Source organism: Rutilus rutilus (assembly GCF_951802725.1).
Source record: "Rutilus rutilus genome assembly, chromosome: 20".
NCBI classification, from domain to species: Eukaryota; Metazoa; Chordata; class Actinopteri; order Cypriniformes; family Leuciscidae; genus Rutilus; species Rutilus rutilus.
In genome coordinates, this window is record NC_140225.1 from 29,407,444 (window position 1) to 29,428,099 (window position 20,656).

The 20,656-nt window shown below is 38.5% G+C and overlaps 1 protein-coding gene across 2 annotated transcripts in view; it reads right to left on the bottom strand.

Moving 5' to 3' along the window:
• Positions 1 to 14,360: 14,360 nt before the first annotated feature.
• Positions 14,361 to 20,656, bottom strand: part of meis1b (Meis homeobox 1 b) — a 62,022-nt gene continuing 55,726 nt past the window's right edge. Inside the window, exons 10-13 of one of the 2 annotated variants that reach the window (XM_084392136.1) lie at positions 20,162 to 20,220; positions 19,184 to 19,273; positions 18,579 to 18,672; positions 14,361 to 15,187 (exon numbers count right to left, since the gene is read on the bottom strand). In XM_084392136.1, coding sequence (XP_084248262.1) covers positions 18,614 to 18,672; positions 19,184 to 19,273; positions 20,162 to 20,220 — 208 coding nt within the window. In that variant the 3' untranslated portion in view covers positions 14,361 to 15,187; positions 18,579 to 18,613. The remainder of the gene's footprint in view (positions 15,188 to 18,578; positions 18,673 to 19,183; positions 19,274 to 20,161; positions 20,221 to 20,656) is intronic. The other variant, XM_084392135.1, reaches the window with a different exon arrangement.

A 20,656-nucleotide genomic window follows, 5' to 3' on the forward strand; every position in this document is an offset into this window, starting at 1 on the left:
TACATTAAAGATCGAAAAATCCTTGGAAGGCGAACCATCCGATGCATTTTGCAGCATCAAAAGATTTAGGGGCATGCAAACCAAAAATTGCACTGTTCATATGAAAAACAATATGAAAGTGAATGATATTAAATCATTAGGAAAACTAAATAGGAATTTGATTGTAAGTGAGTAAAAAATAAAGAATTTTGGGTTACACTTTATTTTACAGTGTCCTTGTTACATATGTTACATGTACTTACAACAGTAAATAATGCAACTAACCGTTGACCAAACCCTAATCCTACCCTAACCCTATAGTGAGTACATGTAGTTGCTTAATATCACTCAGTACTTAAATATATAATTACTCTGTAACAACGACACCTTGAAATAAAGTGTAACCGAATTTTCTTAAAAACATTTTTTAACAGTTTTGCATTTATACAGGTCATGCGTCGTCCATGCCGCAGATAGAAAACGATCAATCCGTTGGGGCGCTGTGAGGTCAGCGCAGTGTAAACACAGCACACGGCACGATTTATGGCGTTTGCTGCGGCTACAACCAGAGGTCTGTATATTTTCACATCATAATTGCTTTTTGCAGCTTTTCAATCACTGAGAGCTCTTTTTGTTTTGTCTCTCACCCTATTCTAAGGACTGAAGCATACACAACGGCCCAGGGGTATTTTCACCTCATTCTTAATTCTTAATTTCACCTCAAGTCTTAATGTCTTTCTTCTCTTTTTTTCAGAGTCAAATGAATTGTGCAGCCCTGTTAAAAGGACCACATCACACTTGAGACTTCGTACCGCGGGGTTTCTCACTTGTTGACAGTAGTTACCTGTGCCCTGGCAGACCCTTGGCCCTGGGATAAAATGGCTTCTATCATGGGCCAGACACATAAATATTTCCCTTTCTATTTTCCAAAATAGCTTTTAATTTAACAAGTTTTATGGCTCTAATATTAAGTGCATGTGTTTTACAAGACACTGTGTCCTCTGAGTCACCCCTTGGTTTTCGGCTGCTTTTTTACCTTATGGAGAAGGGGGAAAGACGGGGGGGATGTTTGACTGGGCCTCTACCAGACACTCCCCCATGCTCCCCTTGGCCTGGGCCTCTCCTTCTATGGGACGGCCATGTAGAGCGTCTAGGATTAAGGGACGGGCAACTCCCTCTGTCCGCACTAGTGTGTTCTGGCCCGCTGACCTCTCCCTTGGGGATCCGAAAGTCCAAAAAACCTCTCAATCACTAAAGTTCCCGCACGATGGGGATTCCATGTGTAGACAGCACTAGGAAAAGAATGGGCTCTCGAAGTTACAATAAATATAGATGTCCCTTGATTTTAACCACGGTTAGCATTACGTTTATAACAGCACCCTGGTTATGGATTTATCACTGGGTAACAGAGTTCTGAATGTGTGTGTGTGTGTGTGTGTCCCTCTAGGGACAAGTTTATGTAAAGCTGTTCTCTTTGTCAGGATTAAGTGTCTGTTTGCTTTTTGCTCACATGATGCAGTTTGATGAATAAAAAAGCTCTTTTGAGCAAATCAAAAACTTCCTGTTTAAAAAGCGGGATGGAAACAACTACCTTATAATGAAAACCTGTCATCATTTACTCATCCTCATATTGTTCCAAACCAGTACAAACTGATTTTCTTCCAGGGAAAACAAAAGCAGAAATTTTGAAGCATTTTGCTGTCACTCTTTTCCAGGTAATTACAATAAATGGTCACCAGAGCTTTTGAGCTTCCAAAAGGAAGAAAAAGCACAGTAAAAGTGATTCCGTCACAGTATTGTACAGCACAATGGAGTGGAAAGTTTTTAAGGGATAATTAGCCTACTTACAATTTGGTCAAATGACCAAAAATCGAATTACTTTAGAAGACTTGGAATATAATGTACTCATCATATGGACCATGTTCACTTTTATCACAATCTTTTTTTTAAAGCTTGAAAGACATGAAGGTGAGTAAATGGTTCATTTCCAATTTTTCATCCTCTAATGTCCAAAACAGGTAACAGGTAAAAAAAAAATTTTTTTGTGCATGTATGTTTTAATAAAGTGACATGCTGTCAATTCAAAAGTCTTATACTGACATTGTGTTATTTCTATTCCTTATAAGCTAAAATATATAAGCAAAGTGGTACAACAAAGATGGTTGTCAAAAAATACAGGTTAACAAATACGATTATCAAGGGACCTGCACTCAAAGTGCTGTAAATAACTATAAAATTATATATATTTGCTAATATATTAAAAGTGGCGATACATAACTTGAAATGGGAGTGATCACTCTTATTCAGAGTCTTATTCATTTGTTTATGGGAAGTAATCTGATATTGCTATTGAAAGGAATAATGAGCGTTTGATATAGAAATCAGTGACCTTATTTTCTCATGCTGTGACCAGTTTCAGCTCTATAGCAAGAGTTAGCAGAAACTATTAGAAACAATTCACACATATGTTTTTTATCTGTCAACATCAGGGACCAATTCAAATAAGTGATTTTTAAGAACATATGCAATTGGCTCACAGTATATCTTGCATTTATCAAGCATATTCTCACTGGTTGTTAATGATTTCTTGCGTTTTCATCTTTTATTTAATCTCTCTCTTGGTCTGTCCTCCTGATGTATTAATTCTTTTGATTATTTCTCAAAACAATCTTTTAATAATTCCATTATTCATATAGTGTCTGCTGATTGCAAATGCATCGTGAGCTTGCAATCAGATTTTCAACATGCCTCAATTTCACTAGAGCATTTAATCATAAACATTGATTTTATTTTAAATCAAACAATAAGACGTGAGTGAGCGACGGACAGATGCATTCATGAGAATATAAAAGCCTACGACTTGTACAAGATAAGAATCTCCATCATCTGTAGGCACATGTAGAATAAACAATAGAGGTTTTCTTCACAGAAAAAAACACATACATCTCCAGCGAGCTCCTGAAATTCAGCATGTCATAAATCTACCCCTCTGAATACGCCTGGCATGTTTTAAGGTTGCTGTGTCCATAATACCATATAACATAAGCACACTGCAGTTGATTGGTAGACATAAACATTGACTGCGGCCCGGACGCAGTTTAGCACCCAGCTACAATTCATCGGTAAACTGAACTGCTGCTGTAAGTGAAAAATCAAGGTCTGTTGTCCCAAGAGTGGGAATGGACTTCACCGTCACAACGAGAGAACGGGAGAGAAAAGGCAATTTTGCATCAGCATTTTCTTTTCGAAATATTTGAAATACTTTTGCCTAAAGCTAAAATGTGGCATTCGTCTAGTCACATTTCTTAAAATGGTACTTAAAGGGATAGTTCACCCAAAAATGAAAATTAGCCCATGATTTACTCACCCTCAAGTCATCCTAGATGTATATGACATTCTTCTTCCAGACGAATACAATCGATAATTATATAAAAAAATGTCTTGGCTCTTCCAAGCTTTATAATGGCAGTGAATGGTTGTTTCTGTTTTGAAGTCCATAAAAGTGCCTCTATCCATCATAAAAGTAATCCACACTGCTCCGGGGGGATTCTAGCTTCCGGCCAAACGGCCATACGCAGTCTACTTACGCCTAAAGCACAACTTACACAACTCATGACGTCGGAAGTAGCGTAGTACGTAAATATCAGCAGTGCGTCACATTACGCGCACAAGTTGCGTTTAGACTTAAGTCTAATCTGTATGTTCGTTTGGCGGAAGCTAGTTATTTTACTTTATAAAGTTTCAAATATGAATATTTTTCTTACACAAACGCATTACTTCACTTCAGAAGGCCTTTATTAACCCCCCGGAGCAGTGTGGAGCACTTTTATGATGGATAGAGGCACTTTTATGGACTTTAAAACAGAAACAGCCATTCGCTGCTATTATAAAGCTTGGAAGAGCCAGGAAATTTTTTAATATAACTCAAATTGTATTTGTCTGAAAGAAGAATGTCATATACACCTAGGATGACTTGAGGGTGAGTAAATCGTGGGCTAATTTTCATTTTTGGGTGATCAATCCCTTTAATATGCTTCTGAACCTGTATTTGTTCCATAATGGAAAAGAAAACCTACACCACAAATACTTTGGAGCACTGGCCTGAAATGCTCATGACATCATACTAAAACTGTAGAAATATTGGTATCCTTTTACCATGTATAGGAAATTAGCATAACTCACTGAAACACAGGTGAAACCGATGAAGATGAATGATAACGTGTAGTAAGGGAAGGGAAAGTAATTTTAATACAACATCAGAGCACCGCATAAGTCTAGAACAAAGATGTACCGGATTGAACTAAAATAAAACACGACTCTGATGGATGTAAAATCGAGTCAGAAACACCTGGCGGCATTAGAGCGGTTTGCCTGTCCTCTTAACCCTTTAGCCAACACCCTTCAGTTCAAATAATGCTTTTATCCCGGATCTGCGGAGGTGCAACTCAGGTTACTCATTTAAAGCGCTTATTATTTATCTTCGTGTTGTGTTTTACCCATTGACATCCATTTAGTGCCGATGACCCTGCTTTTACAAACCCTAATAATTCAAAAATGTTATAGCGTGTAACACTAACATTCTCAGGCTAATCCATCACAAAGCCTAACAATAGCCTGCCTCAACTGTGGCACGGTGCACTAAAAGCTTTTATGCTAAATGTGTAGCTTCGTCCAAAGTAAAGTGTGAGGGGTCGGGGCAAAGGGGTCCCTTATCAGATGGATTTGTTTCCTCTACATCTAAGTGGAGAGGGATTTATCTCATACATAAACAGTTGCAGGAATGGATGGACATCTTTGAATCAGCTCAAATATTTGGGCGTTCTGTTTCTCACGCGTCAATGACTTTGTCTCTTACTCACACTTCAGTTAATCCTTCATTGGTCTTTCAACATATTGCCACAGGTATAGAGGTTTAATTACCGTGGAGTGGGAAATAATATTAGGTCAAACAGAGAATTACAGGGGATTTGAGATCAGGGAAAACTATAGCTTTGTAACAACTATAATTTTTTTTTTTTATAACTTTCGGTAACACTTTATTTTACAGTGTCCTTGTCACATATGTTACATATGGTACATTCAGGTTTAGTACTTTTATTAGTACTGGGTATTACCCAGTTGTACACTGTAAAAAAATAAATAAAATAAAAAGTTGCTGGCTTAAATTTTTAGTACAATAAACTAGGATGTTTAAGTCATTTCAACTTAAATTACATAACACTGACTTAAAAAAAAACTTATAAAAACAGCTGCTTAACATGTCCTTAAACATATGTTGTCATAATTGATCATATCATTTTGTACAGTGTAATTACTATTAGGTACATAGTATGTACATGCGGAACATGACTGCAAAATAAAGTGCTACCAGAAAAAAAAAAAAGAAAAAAGATCACTATCAATACATTATATGAATGAATTCATTATTTTTTAGAAATGAGAACCATAAATGGTACAATTTAATTCTGTTGAATACAAATACAACAGCACAGAAGCATCAATACATAGCAAGTCAAGTCGTCCATTTATCATGTTCTCCTCTGCTTTTCAGTTTAAAGAGGTAGAAGAGTCTCTTCCACTTGCTTCAATGTTTGGTTTAGGGTAAGTAGCCGATGGGCTCCCCACTGTTACCTGAAAACCTCCACAGCACTCTTTCTAACTGAATCTCTTGTGCAGAGGCAGTCAGCCAGTCTGATAGACTACATTGCTCTTTATAAACTGTCTATGGTCCATAAACTACACAGCAGAAAGCGTGGCTTTGGGTTCAGGATTAAGACCTCTGCAAGCTTCTATTACTGTAACCGGGTCCCTTTCTCTACATGTAATACAAAGACCCGCAAGCATGTTACTTAAAGTGCTCCAAAGGTTTGCATATTTTTGATTTGGGTAAATTCTTTCCCAGTCGTTGTAATATTTTGGCAATCATGACACCATGGCAGCTAAGATGGTAATCCAGCCAAGTGCCCATCCCTGCGTTGCCTGAATGGGTGCGCCTTAAAATGCTTGTGTAAAATAAACAGTCCTACTGGTATAAACTTGCGGCCTGTCACATGCTCTAACGCCCCATTCACAACCAGACATTGCAAAGCGTTAAAAAAGGCGAAATATTCGTACTGAAGCAGTAAGCTTACAGTGAGAGATGACTGAAAAGAAAACAAAACAGATGAATAAATGGATAAATAGAAAGATTTTCAATTGGATGCATGAATGAGCCAGCAGGATAATCTATTTTATTTGATGCCTCTGCAAAAACTGTTATAATGAGCTGTCAATCACGCTAAAAAGTCTGCTCTACAACGATAATAACTTATACCACGATTATACAGCCTATTGCATGTTAATGATATGAAGCTGCACAAAGAAATACAACCGTCTATGATACGTGTCTTGAACATATCACTGTTTCACCCTTGAGGAATTTGCATTCTATCTAAATAATAGTTTATCCGCGCTTGCACGGTGTTTACAAGTGTGATAAAGTGTGAAAATGACTCCCGTTGATTAAAAGTAAAAAAAAAAAAAAAAAACAGCATGCATACCAAAACTTATAATTAGATTTACTTAATGAACAGTGCGAATACATTTTCTGAGAGCATCCTGTGGATTTGCGCGCGCTTCTTCACTGCAACAACAATAACAAAGTATATCGGCGTCTGATTCACGCACGACGACTGCAGGGTGGGAAAGTGAAAACACGCAACTTCGGAAAAACTGACAAGGTGAGAGAGCTTCTTGCTGACATTTTTAACCCGCCACGGATGTGTGGCTGATAATTATGCGCGCTGTAAAGGCACATATACACTCTGGGTGTTACTTTGAGATCGCTACCGGATTTAATTCATCATTAGGAAATGGTTGTCTTAAAACGGAGCTTGATGTGTGAATAAACAACTGTTTCATTTACAGCATTACTAGAGAATCAGCCCAGAGCACAAAGAAAAGCAGACCGACGTGTCAGGACAAAAACTCAATGCCTGCTGGGACAATTTTAGGGTTTAAATATATTATATAAATATTTATATATAATCTTATGCTTTACTGCTTGATTATTATTATTATTATTTATTGACCAACATGCAAGAAGTCATTATATTGCCAAGTGACAAAGAAAATGATAAAACAGGTAATGATATCTGCAAGGATAAACCCTCATAACTGTGTATGATCAGAATTTTTATTTTGACTTTTGAATAAAAAGTCGGTTATATAAAGGTCAACGAGACTAATCCCAAGTATAAACCTCTAATTTCTCAAAACAAACTGCATTTATTAGTTTTTTCCTTGAACATTTTTTTTTAAGTGTTTATAAAAATGAAGTGTCTTCAATAGGCAATTTTTTTTAATTGTTATAATTAATAAAAGTGTAGCAATGTAGTAATATTGTTATTATTAATATTTCATTCACCGATATGCCAATCCACTGATTTAATTTTCGAGTGTTACCATGATGTTAGCCTATTCAAACTGAAAAGAAGACCATTATAATAGACTACTGTAATTCAGTAATGCAATATCGAATGGTTCTTTTTGATGTATCGGTTTTGGTCATTCTTGGCCATCAGATTCTTGCAGCAAAACTGGCACATCAAAAAGACACGTTCCCATAGACCGAATTACAGCCTCCGAAAATAAATAAATGAGGAGGCCACTGGCCTCGGGTCAGAGGTTTATCACTCTTCTGCTATGCGAGTGGAATTTGTGACTCTCTGCCTTGTCTCAACTTGCAGCTCACATATTTACCTAAAGTAGTCGTGACCTTTTCACCTTCGGTTTCAGTCATGTGACACACAGGGATTTAATACTGTATCAAAGTTTCTCTCAAGAGGTCTCTGCATTCATACCGACTTAAAATGAAATTAATAATAGGATTTTTGTCTTCATTAGATGATTTATCTTCACAGATTTGTTGATTTGCATATAGCAATTGCATATTAAGACACTCTAAATAATTATTTCCAATGGAATATTGTGATTAATTGCTTCAAGGGTTATTGCGACAAACACAACCTTATACTAACAAAGCGGTGTAAGAGATAAAATAGCATTATAATAATTTATTATTACAAAGTAAGTAGAATGCATTCGTTAATATATTTCCGTAGGTGCGTGTGCTACTTTCAACTCAGTGTGAGTTTCTGTATTTGCTCGCAGAATCAGCAGTAGCCTTTAATTATATATTTTGTTGAAATGTTACAGAATTATCATTACTAAATTACTCAAATAAAATGACTTCACTTCCGCAATCGTGCAAAAGTTCTCATAACTTGATAGGCTCTTTTAGTTTGCTCTTTGAATGTGTGTTGCGTTTATCTTTCGCCCCTAACAGCAGATGCATATACTTCACTGTCTCACCGGGATCAAAGCGAAGAGAGAACATAAGTGGTTATTGTAAGCGAAACATAATACCTCATAACATAAAAGAGAGCGGAGAGATGATGCTGCTGAGTGCGTTTTGGCATTCATCGGGACTTTTGGGCAGGTGGGGGTCGGTGAGCTCTCATTAAAGCCTAACACACAACGGCTATTATTGGATCGGATCTCAGCAGGTGAAGATGGGAGCCGGGCTGGCGCACCTTTCCCTGACATCCGAGGCTGCTTTGCCGGCTCTTGTCCTTCGTAAGCTGCAGCCGTGGTGACCTTGATAGTGATCGAGAGAGAAAGTGAGAGAGCGGTTCAGAGATACTACGCGGTTCTGTTGCACGATGCCCCGATTGTAACATAGCAGCGCTCCTTAGCCTACTTTTGCCATTCAAACAGACGAATGAGTAGCCTACCACATTTCCCACGAATGAATAATAATAATAATAATAATAATACTATGTAAAAAAAAAAAAAAAAAAAGATTGTTGGTTTAACTTAAAAAAAAAAGTAAGATGCTTGCCTTAAAATTTTGTGTTCTTTGAAATTAAAAATGTGAGTTAATACAATGGATATTGTCAATATTAAGTTGTCTGAACCATATTAATTATCTAAGTTGATTTGACAAAAGAAAAAAAGTTGTGATAAATAATGAAAATATGTTTTACAGTGTAATAGTAATAATGTCTGTATACGTAACAACTTTCACATTTAGAGATACAGACACTTTTCCAACGTACGCGTCATTGTATTTGCAGGAACCTACACGCCGTCTCATTAATATCTATATTATTATCCGATGTCAGCAGCTCTTCTGTGCCATAAGAGCTTAGGTTATACATCAGTAAATAAATAAATATATGGATATTTTGTCCTATGGCGTTGTCGCCATTCAAAACAACTACACACACACACAATAAAATAAAAACAGATTAAAATAATTATGTTTTTTTTTATTTTTTTATTATTATTATTATTTCTAGTACATGCAGGCTTATTGATAAATCATTCTCATGTCTCTTCATGTGTTGCTATCAGTGGGAAAGCTACTATTGTTCGTCATGCATGGCAAAGGACGCATGTGTTTGCTTCGTGGCTTACCAGCTCTCCCTCTGGAAGCTCAAACACTACATTATTGCTTAATTTGCGTGCTTTATTTTGGACTCAATTTCTTTAAACCAGCAAGTGCACTTTGATGGGGGAAACAGAAGTCACTTGGTGTGTTTAAATATATTCTTCAAGTCCGTTCTGGCACAAACAATAAATAGGCTTTTCGTGCGTTCAGTCCTCATAAACAGTCTATTCCAAACCTTATTTGAAAATTAAATTTTGTGCTCTTTACGCACGTAAAAAAAAAAAAAAGTAGTAATATGTCGAAATGCTGTTCATCATTTTTATACTGTTTGTTTTTACGAGGTTACACACACACACACACACACAAACAGCTATTCTCTATTATGTGTATCAAATATTTTTTTTCTTTAATTGTGGAGTACGAAGCTGTATAATAAGCGCTTATTGAATTGAACGGACAAGAAAGCAATCCTGCATCCTCTGACCCCCGAAAGCAGCCCGCTTTCATTGATCACCCCCTTATGAGATAATGCAATTACAAACATCAATAAGGAGCTGCGAGGGGAATCATTACGTGCTGACAGTGATAGATGATAGTGCAGAAAATAGCGCGTTTCTCTCCAACAATCCTGGAGCCCAGGGGCTTTCAGGGGTGGGCGAAGTCACCAAGGAAACAGATGACATCCAAAATGGCCCTGCAGTTTTGGACAGTCCATCTCTTTTCTCCAGACTTCTCTCTGTTATAGTCCACCAGCTGCCACATAACATTATTCTATGTGGTAACACGCTTGAGACGTTAGTGAAACAAAGTTGCAGTATCATACAGACACACCATCGCTTTCTCACAATTCTATTTATTGGTCTTGCAATGTTATATAAATCGACCTGACTGTTCATCTATTTAGGCTATTGTTCATTTGTTTGGGGTTTTATGGTGTGATTGCCGAAATGTATATTTTAAATTGGTCGTCTGTGAGACCTTCAAAATAAACAAGAAACTAAAAAGCATGATTTGATTCGGGTAGTTAAAAAGAAAGTGACATAGACTATTTACTATATCGTAAAAATAATGTTAAATAGCTATACTTCACTTGAACAACGGGAAATGTTGCTTGGTCTTTACAACACTTTCATTCTTTACAATTGCATTGCAAGTGCTTGCAATACTGTAAAATTATGATTTGTTTTTGGCTATAACCTCAGTGGTTTAACTAAATATATATTTATAAGTAGGCTACATCGATTTGTAGCCTATTATAGTTGTTATTATTATGTAAGACTTATTTTATGTTGCATTTGCAAGTAAAATAATTAATACAGTGTGGAACAATGTTATTGTGCGTATGTTTTGTTTCTGCGGTATTTCTCACTAACATACGAAAAGTCTCTCTCTCTCTCTCTCTCTCTCTCTCTCTCTCACACACACACACACACACACACACACACACACGTCGTGTTTTCATGGGGACTTTAAATAGACATAATGATTTGTATACTTTACAAACTGTATATTCTATCCCCTTACACTAACCCTACCCCTAAACCTACACATTATAGAAAACTCTATGCATTATTACATTTTCAAAAACATCACTTAGTATATATATGATTAAGGTGTTTTCCTTATTTGGACTAAAAAAAAAATCCCCACAAGGACAAGGATTTCGTGGGGACAATTTGTCCCCATAATGTAGGGTTTACCAGTCCACCCCCACCACCACACACACACACTTCGTGGAGCAGTGGACAAACATGACCAATGAATGGAGAGTGGACCACATTTGCATCTGCCACTGCCACTGCCTGCGTGCTGCGAAGACACATGACCCTTTGTGAAAGTTTTCAAACTGAAGCAAAACTACTCGAGTAGGCTACAGAGTAGCCTACAGATGACAGAAACATGCAACAGCCCAGCCCATGCTGCTCTTTATGGGAGGCAGAAAGTCCTGTTTGGGCACCTCTGTGCTTATGGAACAAATTTCTTTCAGTCATTACTCACAGAGTTCAGTATGTGGTCAAAGCCAGATAAAAGCTTTCTTCTTTCTTCTTAAACAACAGATGGAAAAGGCGTCGTCTTTATATGTCTTTGACTGCGGTTAAATGAAGAAAATCAATAATCATGTTCATTTGCAAAGGTCACGAAACGCTCATTAGGAAACTTGCTTATACCCAGTGAGTAAGTGAGAACAGAACAGAATTAACAGAAAACTGATCTTTCTAAACTAATGTTCTGTATGTAGGCCATGATGTCTGATAGGTCTACTAAAATGTATATATTTGATATAGCTACGGTTTAGCTTAGCTGTGCGTTGGCAGTAACTATAGGCTATATAAAGTATAGCTACGCTACGCTTATTATACACGTAGCCTATTACTGTTAGCCTTCATATTTTAGCCAGCACATTAAAATAATTCATTCCAACAACAACAATAGACAATGGGTGCTCCAAAAAAATGATTAAATATGACATAAGCAACATAATGCATATTAATATTAATGTTACATATTGTACATTGATATCAGCCTACTTATTAGTAGCTATATGGTAACAAACATATAGGCTAAAGTGTGACAAAAACACTAACAATTAGCTCCTTTAACTGTACATAAAATTATCAAAAATGTTTTTTATTTTTTATAATTTAGTAATTCACCATTTCAGTCCATAATGAAATCCCTGGATAAACTTCAAGATATTAAATATGCCCCTGAAGGACAGTTTTCCAGATCCCCTAAAGATGGCAGTCAAACATGGGATTTATCTCCGCCCGCGTCTCCAGAGCACTGAATGGCGAATGGTTGAGGAATTCAAATCTGAGGAGCTGAAACGGTGTCATTAAACCGTCGCCTGTGTTCCGCGTTGCTTGAGAGCAAAACATTCGGCAAAGAGAAGGTAATAAAAATACAATGGCGATAGAAAACTGAAAGACGGGTTTGAAAAAGGGAACTTATTGATTTATTATGGGAGTGTAGTTTAACCTGGCACCACCCGTACAAGCTGGGTAAGTTTTTCAGAATTCCCACAAGAACATAGCACATTTCCCTGACGTCGTCTTGTCGAATCCATCGTAAACATACATTTCGATTAGTTGTGTCTGATTTAGAATTATTTAAGCGCTCGGTTTTAGCGGGTAGCTTGGAAACAGCCATCGCCTGGATAATGCCGTTTCAAGCGCTCTTGACGGAGCCATTGAGTGAGTGAAATAAGGCGTGAGGGGGAACTAATCTTCCCATTTAAGTGTTTGTGGCAATTTTATCTAAATGAATTTTAATGTTAAACGGGGGATAATTCTTCCTTTATCCGTCCCTCCACCTCATCTAGCCCCCCGTTTGAGCCTCGGTTCTTCGAACGGGCCGCACATTTGTTGCACATTAGCAAACGTACGAAAGTTGATTATGCAGTAACAAACGTCGTCAATTTCATTCTGCTTTACGACGTGTGATATATGTTGTCCTTTCTTTTAAAAAAGTTGGACTCACCTTGTGCATTCGCCTCGGACCATGTTCACACTTTACATTAAAGTGTTCTTGTAACTTATGTGTTATTATAATTAATTACAACAAAATGTGTAATTAAATGCAACTCTTAAAATAATAACTTCCTGTTAATTTGGGTTACTCAGAACATAATTACTCTGTGGACACTGCAATGAAAGGTGTGACCCAAAGATTTTAGATGGAATAAACCTGTAGGCCAAGCCTCATGTTCAGACCATGTTAATTGTTTATATTACAGCATTCTTGTAACTCATGTGTTATTATAATTAATAAAAAAATAAAAATAAAAATGAAATTACATGCAACGCATAAAATAATAACTTGTTGTTCACTCAGAACTTAATTACTCTGAAAAGTGTGACCCAAAGATTTTAGATGGGATAAGCCTGTAGGCCTATAAAAGTCTCAAATTATGATCCCTGGCTAAAAAATATAGGTGGCTTATAAACATAAAGTTTGATTCAAGCACCAACATAAGCTCTAGGTTTATGTCTCGCTCACATCACAAATGTGTAATAGTTTGGGAAATTAGATCAAGTTGTTTAATTTTGGATTCATTACTTAGGGTGGGAAAATCATGTAATGTGGTTATAAAAAAAAAAAAAAAAAAAAAATTGCCAATCAAATTAAAATGACCATTGGCTAATGAATAATAGAACCATTTTGAAAATCTTCAGTATTAAAAAAGCCCATCTAGTGGGGGGGAAACTACACTCTTATTTTGTAGCTGAAAACAAAAAAGGAAATTAAATTGCCCAAAATTTTTAAAGGATTTGTAGTATATGTGTGACAGCCAGACAATTATTCAGTAAACCTAAAGTGTCAAAAATGAAACACTCCTAAAATCAAACCAGGCCAGGAATCCTCAAATATATGAAAATAGCTCATGTTCCCCTCTTTTTACACAAAATTTATTCATTTACAATGTATACATAAACTCTTCAAAATTCAAACAAGTGATAGCAACAAGTTAAACCAATATCCCCCCAAAAAACCAGGTTTGCTTAATCAAAAGCATGAATCCCAAATCCCATTTATAACTTAAACTCTGAAAGTGTGATGGGTTGGCTTCACACACACACACACACACACACACACACACACACACACACACACACACACACACACACACACACACACACACACACACACACACACACACACACACAAGTCATTCACACATGCTTGTTCTTCACATTCAGCTTCTCACACATCCAGTAAAGGTAAGTGAAAATAATTTTCATTGGTTCCAATGGTGATGGGGCCAGTTCCATTATGATGTATAAATTGGGAATGCAAAATGGAGACCTCCTGTAAGGCAGGAGGATGTGGCTCAGACAGGTGGATTTCACTCAGTTTCTTCCTAAGGCCATGATGAGTCTTGGAAAATCCGCCCTCCCACAGGACAAAAAAAAAAACGTTAAAAAAAAATTGGCCTGGCAAACATGTATTCAATGAAGAATTGATTTATTCACATATATTTTTTTTTTCTCGTTTAAACGCAAAGTGATTTATGGAGTAGGCCAAAAGTCTATGGAGATGGCACACACATAGTGTGGAAAGAAAAAAAGTTCACATCCTTTTTAAAAAAAAAAATCTATTAGAAACAGCATAATATGCAGAACAATACGATAGCATTTACAATACTTTTTTCCCAGTTCTTATGAAAGTCCAATGCAATTTTACAACAGTATACAGTATGTCCTCATCCCTCCCCTTTAGAGGCTGATATAGTAATAAATTCAATCTTTCTCTCTTGCTCTCTCTCTCTCTCTCTTTCTTTTTTGTGTCTAAGCAAAGGGCACCTCCTTTTAAAGTGTCCCATAGTATACAGAAATCTGCTTCTTTCTTGGTCCGAATCTATAGCCAAGATGCAAGCTCCTCAGTCTCTGTAGCAAGTCAGTATGTAATCGGTGCTTCGCAAGCCCCAGAAAAACCAATCGCAGCTCCTCATCTGTCCATCACAGTCATTTAAAGAATCCGTTTTAGTAAATTACTGGGCATGGATGTCCATGAATTGTCCTCCCATGTTAGGGTCTCCTGGATTGAACATAGGGGGGCTAGAGGCTGACATGGGCATGGCAGGGTGTGGCGGTCCTCCGTGCATTAACATCGCTGGGTGGTGGGGGTGTCCAGGGATGTAGGAACGCATGGGAGGGCCGTGCCGCAACTGAGCAGGGTGGTGGGGCATCTGGGAGGCGCTGTAGCCTGGTTGCCCCATAGCCATACCCACTGGGCCACTGTGTGACAGGTAATCCCCTGGCATGCCTTGTAGTCCTAGGGGGAAAAAAGCAGAAGATCACAGTGATTATTGATGATGCATTTGTAATAGTCAGACATAACGTTATCTATATTATGTTTGGGAGGTCATCAAGCCGACAGTTTTCTTTCACAAGAAAGATCTGACTCTGCAATCACAGCACCAGAAAACATACGAGTCATGTGGTTGTAAGAGAAGCCTTCGAGGGAGGACTGTCCTCTGTAATGAATGGGAAGAGACTAGAAGAGGAATCTGTGTATTGGGAGAGGGTGGCTCTCTAGGGACTAACTCACTGGCCTGAACACAGCACTTTGCTGCTGCATGCACCAGGGATCTGTACTCAGTGCCGTATCCATCAGGTCTGGAATCTGCCACGGTCATACCCGACTAGTCAACTGGAAGGTTGTCCTTCACTAAGGTCAACCAGAAAGCTGATATGTAGCTGTTGTTAAGCTTAATTTGCTAATTTTATATTCATCTCAGAGAACAACGCTATGATGAAATCTATCTGAGCGGCTCCCCACTGGATAATAGTGACTATGATATAGTGAATAGTGACCTTTATTTAATTACAGGACAATCACCAATAATTTTACTGTATCTTAAAATTGTCATTACATGTTGGTTGTATTATTGAAATAATACAAATGTAAAGTCTAACACTAAATGGCACATAGGTGGAAATGAACTGCCGTTTGTCCTTAGCACGCGCCACGTCTTTATGCCAGAGGAAGCCACAACAATGACAAATGAGGTAAAATAAGCCATGCCTTTATTCTACGTTCTCCCCTCACTTATCTCACTTTAAACACAATGAGCAAAGGTCTGTGGCTCGCTCTGAGAGCCCCTCAGAGAAACGGCACCATTGTGCTTAAATTAGAGACGAAAGGTGAAAATTTACAAAGGCCGTCACTTGAGAGGCCTCACCTGGGTGCGTGCACGTGCCACGAGCAGAAAGGCCACTAACCCTTTGACAGCGGCAACACAAAGCAACAAATCAACCTCAAGTTAAAACAGCCCCTTTTTTTTTATTATTCTGATTATAGGTCTTTAGGTTTCTGCTTTAGAATGACATATATAATGGTTGGTGTTTTGCACTAGCATGTGGAGTGGTAATCTGTATGCCCCTGCAGTTATTTACTACTAAAGGCCTGACCCAAGCTTTTGAGGGGTCATCAGCTGTATTTGATTTCAATCCTTGTACACGTTGTTTAGTGAGGAAGGAAAACATCCACTCTATCAGAAAAGCAATACTCGGACGTGAAAAGGGCACACGTTGCAAATGTGTTTTTTCACTTAATAAGTCAATCAATACATTGAGTTCCTTGCCTGTCTATTTTCAGAGGTGCCATGGGACCAAATCAACAGGGGACGTTTGACATAGACAAAACAGGAGCCAAACCCCTGAAGACCCATTCCCCCCTAAAAGTAAAAGTTCAGAGCAGAAAAATGGGTACCTTGACCCTGCAAAAGGTTAACAAACTTCTGCTTAATGAATGGGAGGAATGAAATTTCAGACAAAGGAGTCTCCAGCAGAGCTTCCAGCTCACCAAAGCATACCAGCTTTGGACGGGGAGGGCAACATTTTTGTCCATATGCCCATAATTAATGCTCTGCGTTCACTATTGTCTTGAAATTAAAATGAATTTTTTTTTGGCCACCCTTGGCTAATTTTGTTGAAGAAACACAAAGAATGGTACAGGGGGAAATGGCCATAAAACAGTCGTTCCCTCGTTTATCAAAGGCTCGCCCTCTTCTGCTTGAGTAGCCAGGCTTTATCCACGCTGACAGGTGTATTGTTTCGGAGAGCTATAAGCTCTATAATCGTCATGGGCAGAAAGCATAACGCTTTGCTAAGTAGGTTTAATTGGCTTTGGTTTTAAGTAATGTTGCAGTGTGACTGCTTGGAACACCTTAATTTCAGGTCTTTGGACTTCCCAGCAAATAACTGCTTAATCTCGCCTTGAGGAGAATTCCTCAACTAATGAAAATTGCTTATAAAATATAATGAAGCCTTGGTCTCTTAATCAAATAAGATAACGTTTTTTTGTAATAACCTATTAATTTAATTGGTCGCGAAGTATAAAACACATCACTTACATTTAATTGACCTAGAAACTATAGTAACAATATTTAAATTAGACAAGCTAGGAATTTTCAGTGATGAAGCAATAAAGACCAGGCATTCTTCACCATGGCGACATATTTCTGTCACACTCTGCCTCCTTTCTTTCCTCATTTCCCCCTCTCGCTCGCTCTCTTTTTCCCCTCAACCCATCTCATCTAAGATTCCACACGCGGCCCAATTACAGAATTCGGCAAGCAAATTGAGGCTGTTTAAAGCAGGTTTCTCACATGTCTTCTGGGAACTACGGCAGCTGCTGTAAGCAGCCATTTGGACACCGGGAAACACTCTCAGTGTTTAGATATGCACACAAAGCGTGGACGTGACGTTTAAAGCACAGAGCTTGTGTTATCAGCCCATGTCTTTCGGTTAAAGACCGTCAAGTAGAGAGTATCTTTGACAACAGAGGCATTCTGTGCTTGGCTGCATTAATGATCGCTATTTTTGTATACTGAATAAGTCAAATCCATTTGTCACACCGCTTGTGATGGCATATTTAATTTGGATATAGTCAATTAGGCTGGACTAAGCTGTGTACCCTGCTGTGCACACCTCCATTTTGCACTCCTTCATCTCCCCTGCCTTTGCCATTAGTAATCCTATTAGGAAAGACAGACAAGAAAATAGTGGACCAAGTCAGGGTCGATAGAAGCAGCTCCACCTAAAACATTCCAGGCAAGACTGACATAATTTCCAAATGTGTGGCTATGTATTTGTCTGTGGGGTGAGAGAGCGATTCTTTGTGCGTTGCCTCGCAGGTTGGTGTATAAATGTAACTCATGCATCAACTGTAGGGAGACAGATTTATGACACTTTGGGGACATGCACTTTTCTCTCCTTGCACTGCTGCAGACTGCTTACATTTTGCCAATCAGTCTGTTGCTATGGTAACACACCCCTCCCTTTCTCCACGACCAAAACCCCAATCTCAATCCCCCCACCCTCCATTCGCCTCTTTCCCCACACAGCTATTCCTCCTCTCTGCTCTCTCTCTCGCCCACACTAATTTCCCTTTTCTATATGACTCAATGCACAGTTTAGTAACATGGCCAAAAATGTTCATAAGTAAGAAAATATGACAAAGATCACACACACACACAAGCACACAAACTCCTGATTGAAGCTAGTCACCCACAAGAACAAGAAATATTAGTATCGGTAAGCAGGAAAAAGCAGTGTGTTGTCTCGAGGAAAAGAGACATTTCTCTCCCATTTCATAAAAGCAAATCAAATGAATTGCTGAAAACATTGTGGATGCTTGGTGACCCTGCTTTTGTACTTACTTCCCCCATTGCTTTGCGATTGGTTAACTAGAAGGTTACATGTAGTGCCATTGTCCCTCCATGCCCATATTCATGCCCATCCCACTCATAGGCCCTAGAAGGAGAGAAAACAATCGAAGAAGAAGATGCCGAAAGATGAGAAAATAAACAGACAACAGCTCAGAGACAGGAGGTCAAGAAACAAAAGCACAATCCCCGTTTATTAAAAGAAAAGAGAAGAACACCATCTAGTACAAATAAGACAATATAAATAAAAAAAATAATACAAGTAAATAATGCATTCAAAGGTTGGAAGGAAGCCTGGCTTTGGACAAATCCAGCAGTTTAACTGGTGAGGTGGGAGGGAATGAGTGATTAGCAACAGCTGACCAGTTGCACAGGGTGGAACAGACTTAGATTAAGAGAAGAGAGCAAATTATGTGAAGATGGTTATTAGAAAGCAAAAGTCTAAGAAAGGAAACATGAAGGGACAAAGGGGTATAATGCATTGGACCACACCTGTGCTAGCCAAGGGTCTCAGAGTCAGTCTGAGAAGGAGGTAGTGATGGGGGGCTTGTGGGAAGGTGGGAGATGTCAGAGGAGAAGACGACACGCCAAGGTCTTACCAGGTGGTCTGATTCCCATGTGCTGCTGGCCGTCCATCACGAAGCCTCCCATGGGTTGACCATCTGGGTTGTAGGGAGCTCCTTGACTTACTGCAGGAGGGTACGGTGAGGGAATGTGGGGGAAATGAACAGTGGTCAATTAGTGCTTTTAATTAAGTTTCAGTCACAGGAGAAACATCATCTGTTAGCCCACATGCAGACTGAGGCATTTCGCACAGTTTCTTTGGGTTTTGTGAGAGATAAAACACTTGACAGAACATGCTCAATGAAGCTTAAGTACTAGGATCAAAGAACTAAGCATATATCCTATAGATGCAGAAAAACCTTTTTAGACAGCACTTTAGTGAAACTGTTCAATAATAAATATAAGGAAAACCAAAGTGATATATTTTTCCCCACACAACCTAATTGAGATGTACTTACTTACCATGAGTTCACACTATTGAAAGTGTGTGTGCTGGGGGGTTATTTGGTCAAAAACAACAGCTCAACCCCAATGAATGCCTTTGAACTTTACTGAGTCCCTAATGCAACCCTGCCCCCTGAACCCTATTACAGGTAATAAACTTTACAGCAGTCCACAACAAGCCATGCACCAGGGGCACTGTTCACTAACACATTGGCAAACACAGCCAATACAGAATACAAAATACTGATGAATATCCTCTTTACTTGGCCGAACTGCTCTCCACTTAACTTTTGGAGGATAATGAGTTGGATAAGGAGGAAACAGTTGTAGTTACTGTTTCAATACTTTAATCCATCGTATGTGTTTGCTCGCTTATCTTTGTCACTGGGTTATATAGCGCCCAAGTCAGCATGATTAGTGCTTTGGGTTAATTGGATGGATTTTAGTGGTCAATCATTGTTGACATCCAGGCTGGGCTAAGTATTTACCGGCAGGTGGGCCTCCGGGTGCATGGCTTGCAGGGGGCTTTCGCCTGCGGGACTTGAATACAGAAACTATGGGGGACTTGCCTGCTCGGTTGGACTGGTCGATCATGGGCTGCACTATTCTTCTTCTTGCGTTAATGAACCTGTAAAAAACAAGATAATGCAACATATGATGGAAAAGTGACTGGAGTTTTTGCTGTCTTTTTCTGCAAACACAGTCATGTCCATGCTTGCTGCTGTCCAGATCAGCCCAGATAACTAATCAGAGGGGTAATTGGGGGATTTTTTTCTCTCTAATCCTCTAGTACTCCAGTGGGAGTGTCAGCGAGTTGTTCCATAACACAGAAATGTTCACAAAGCTTATGACTTGTACAAACGTGCGCTGGCTTAATATATATTGCCTACTAAGCGAAGTGAAACAAAAGCACTTTGAAGACAGTGGTGTTTTTATCTATCTCTGCAGTTCAAGAGACTCCTTTTCCTTTTTTCTGTCAACTTTATTTTAAACCACTGAGCAATTCCACCCCTGATGCCAGATGTAACGCAGTTGATATGCACCACAGGAATTAACATGTTTAG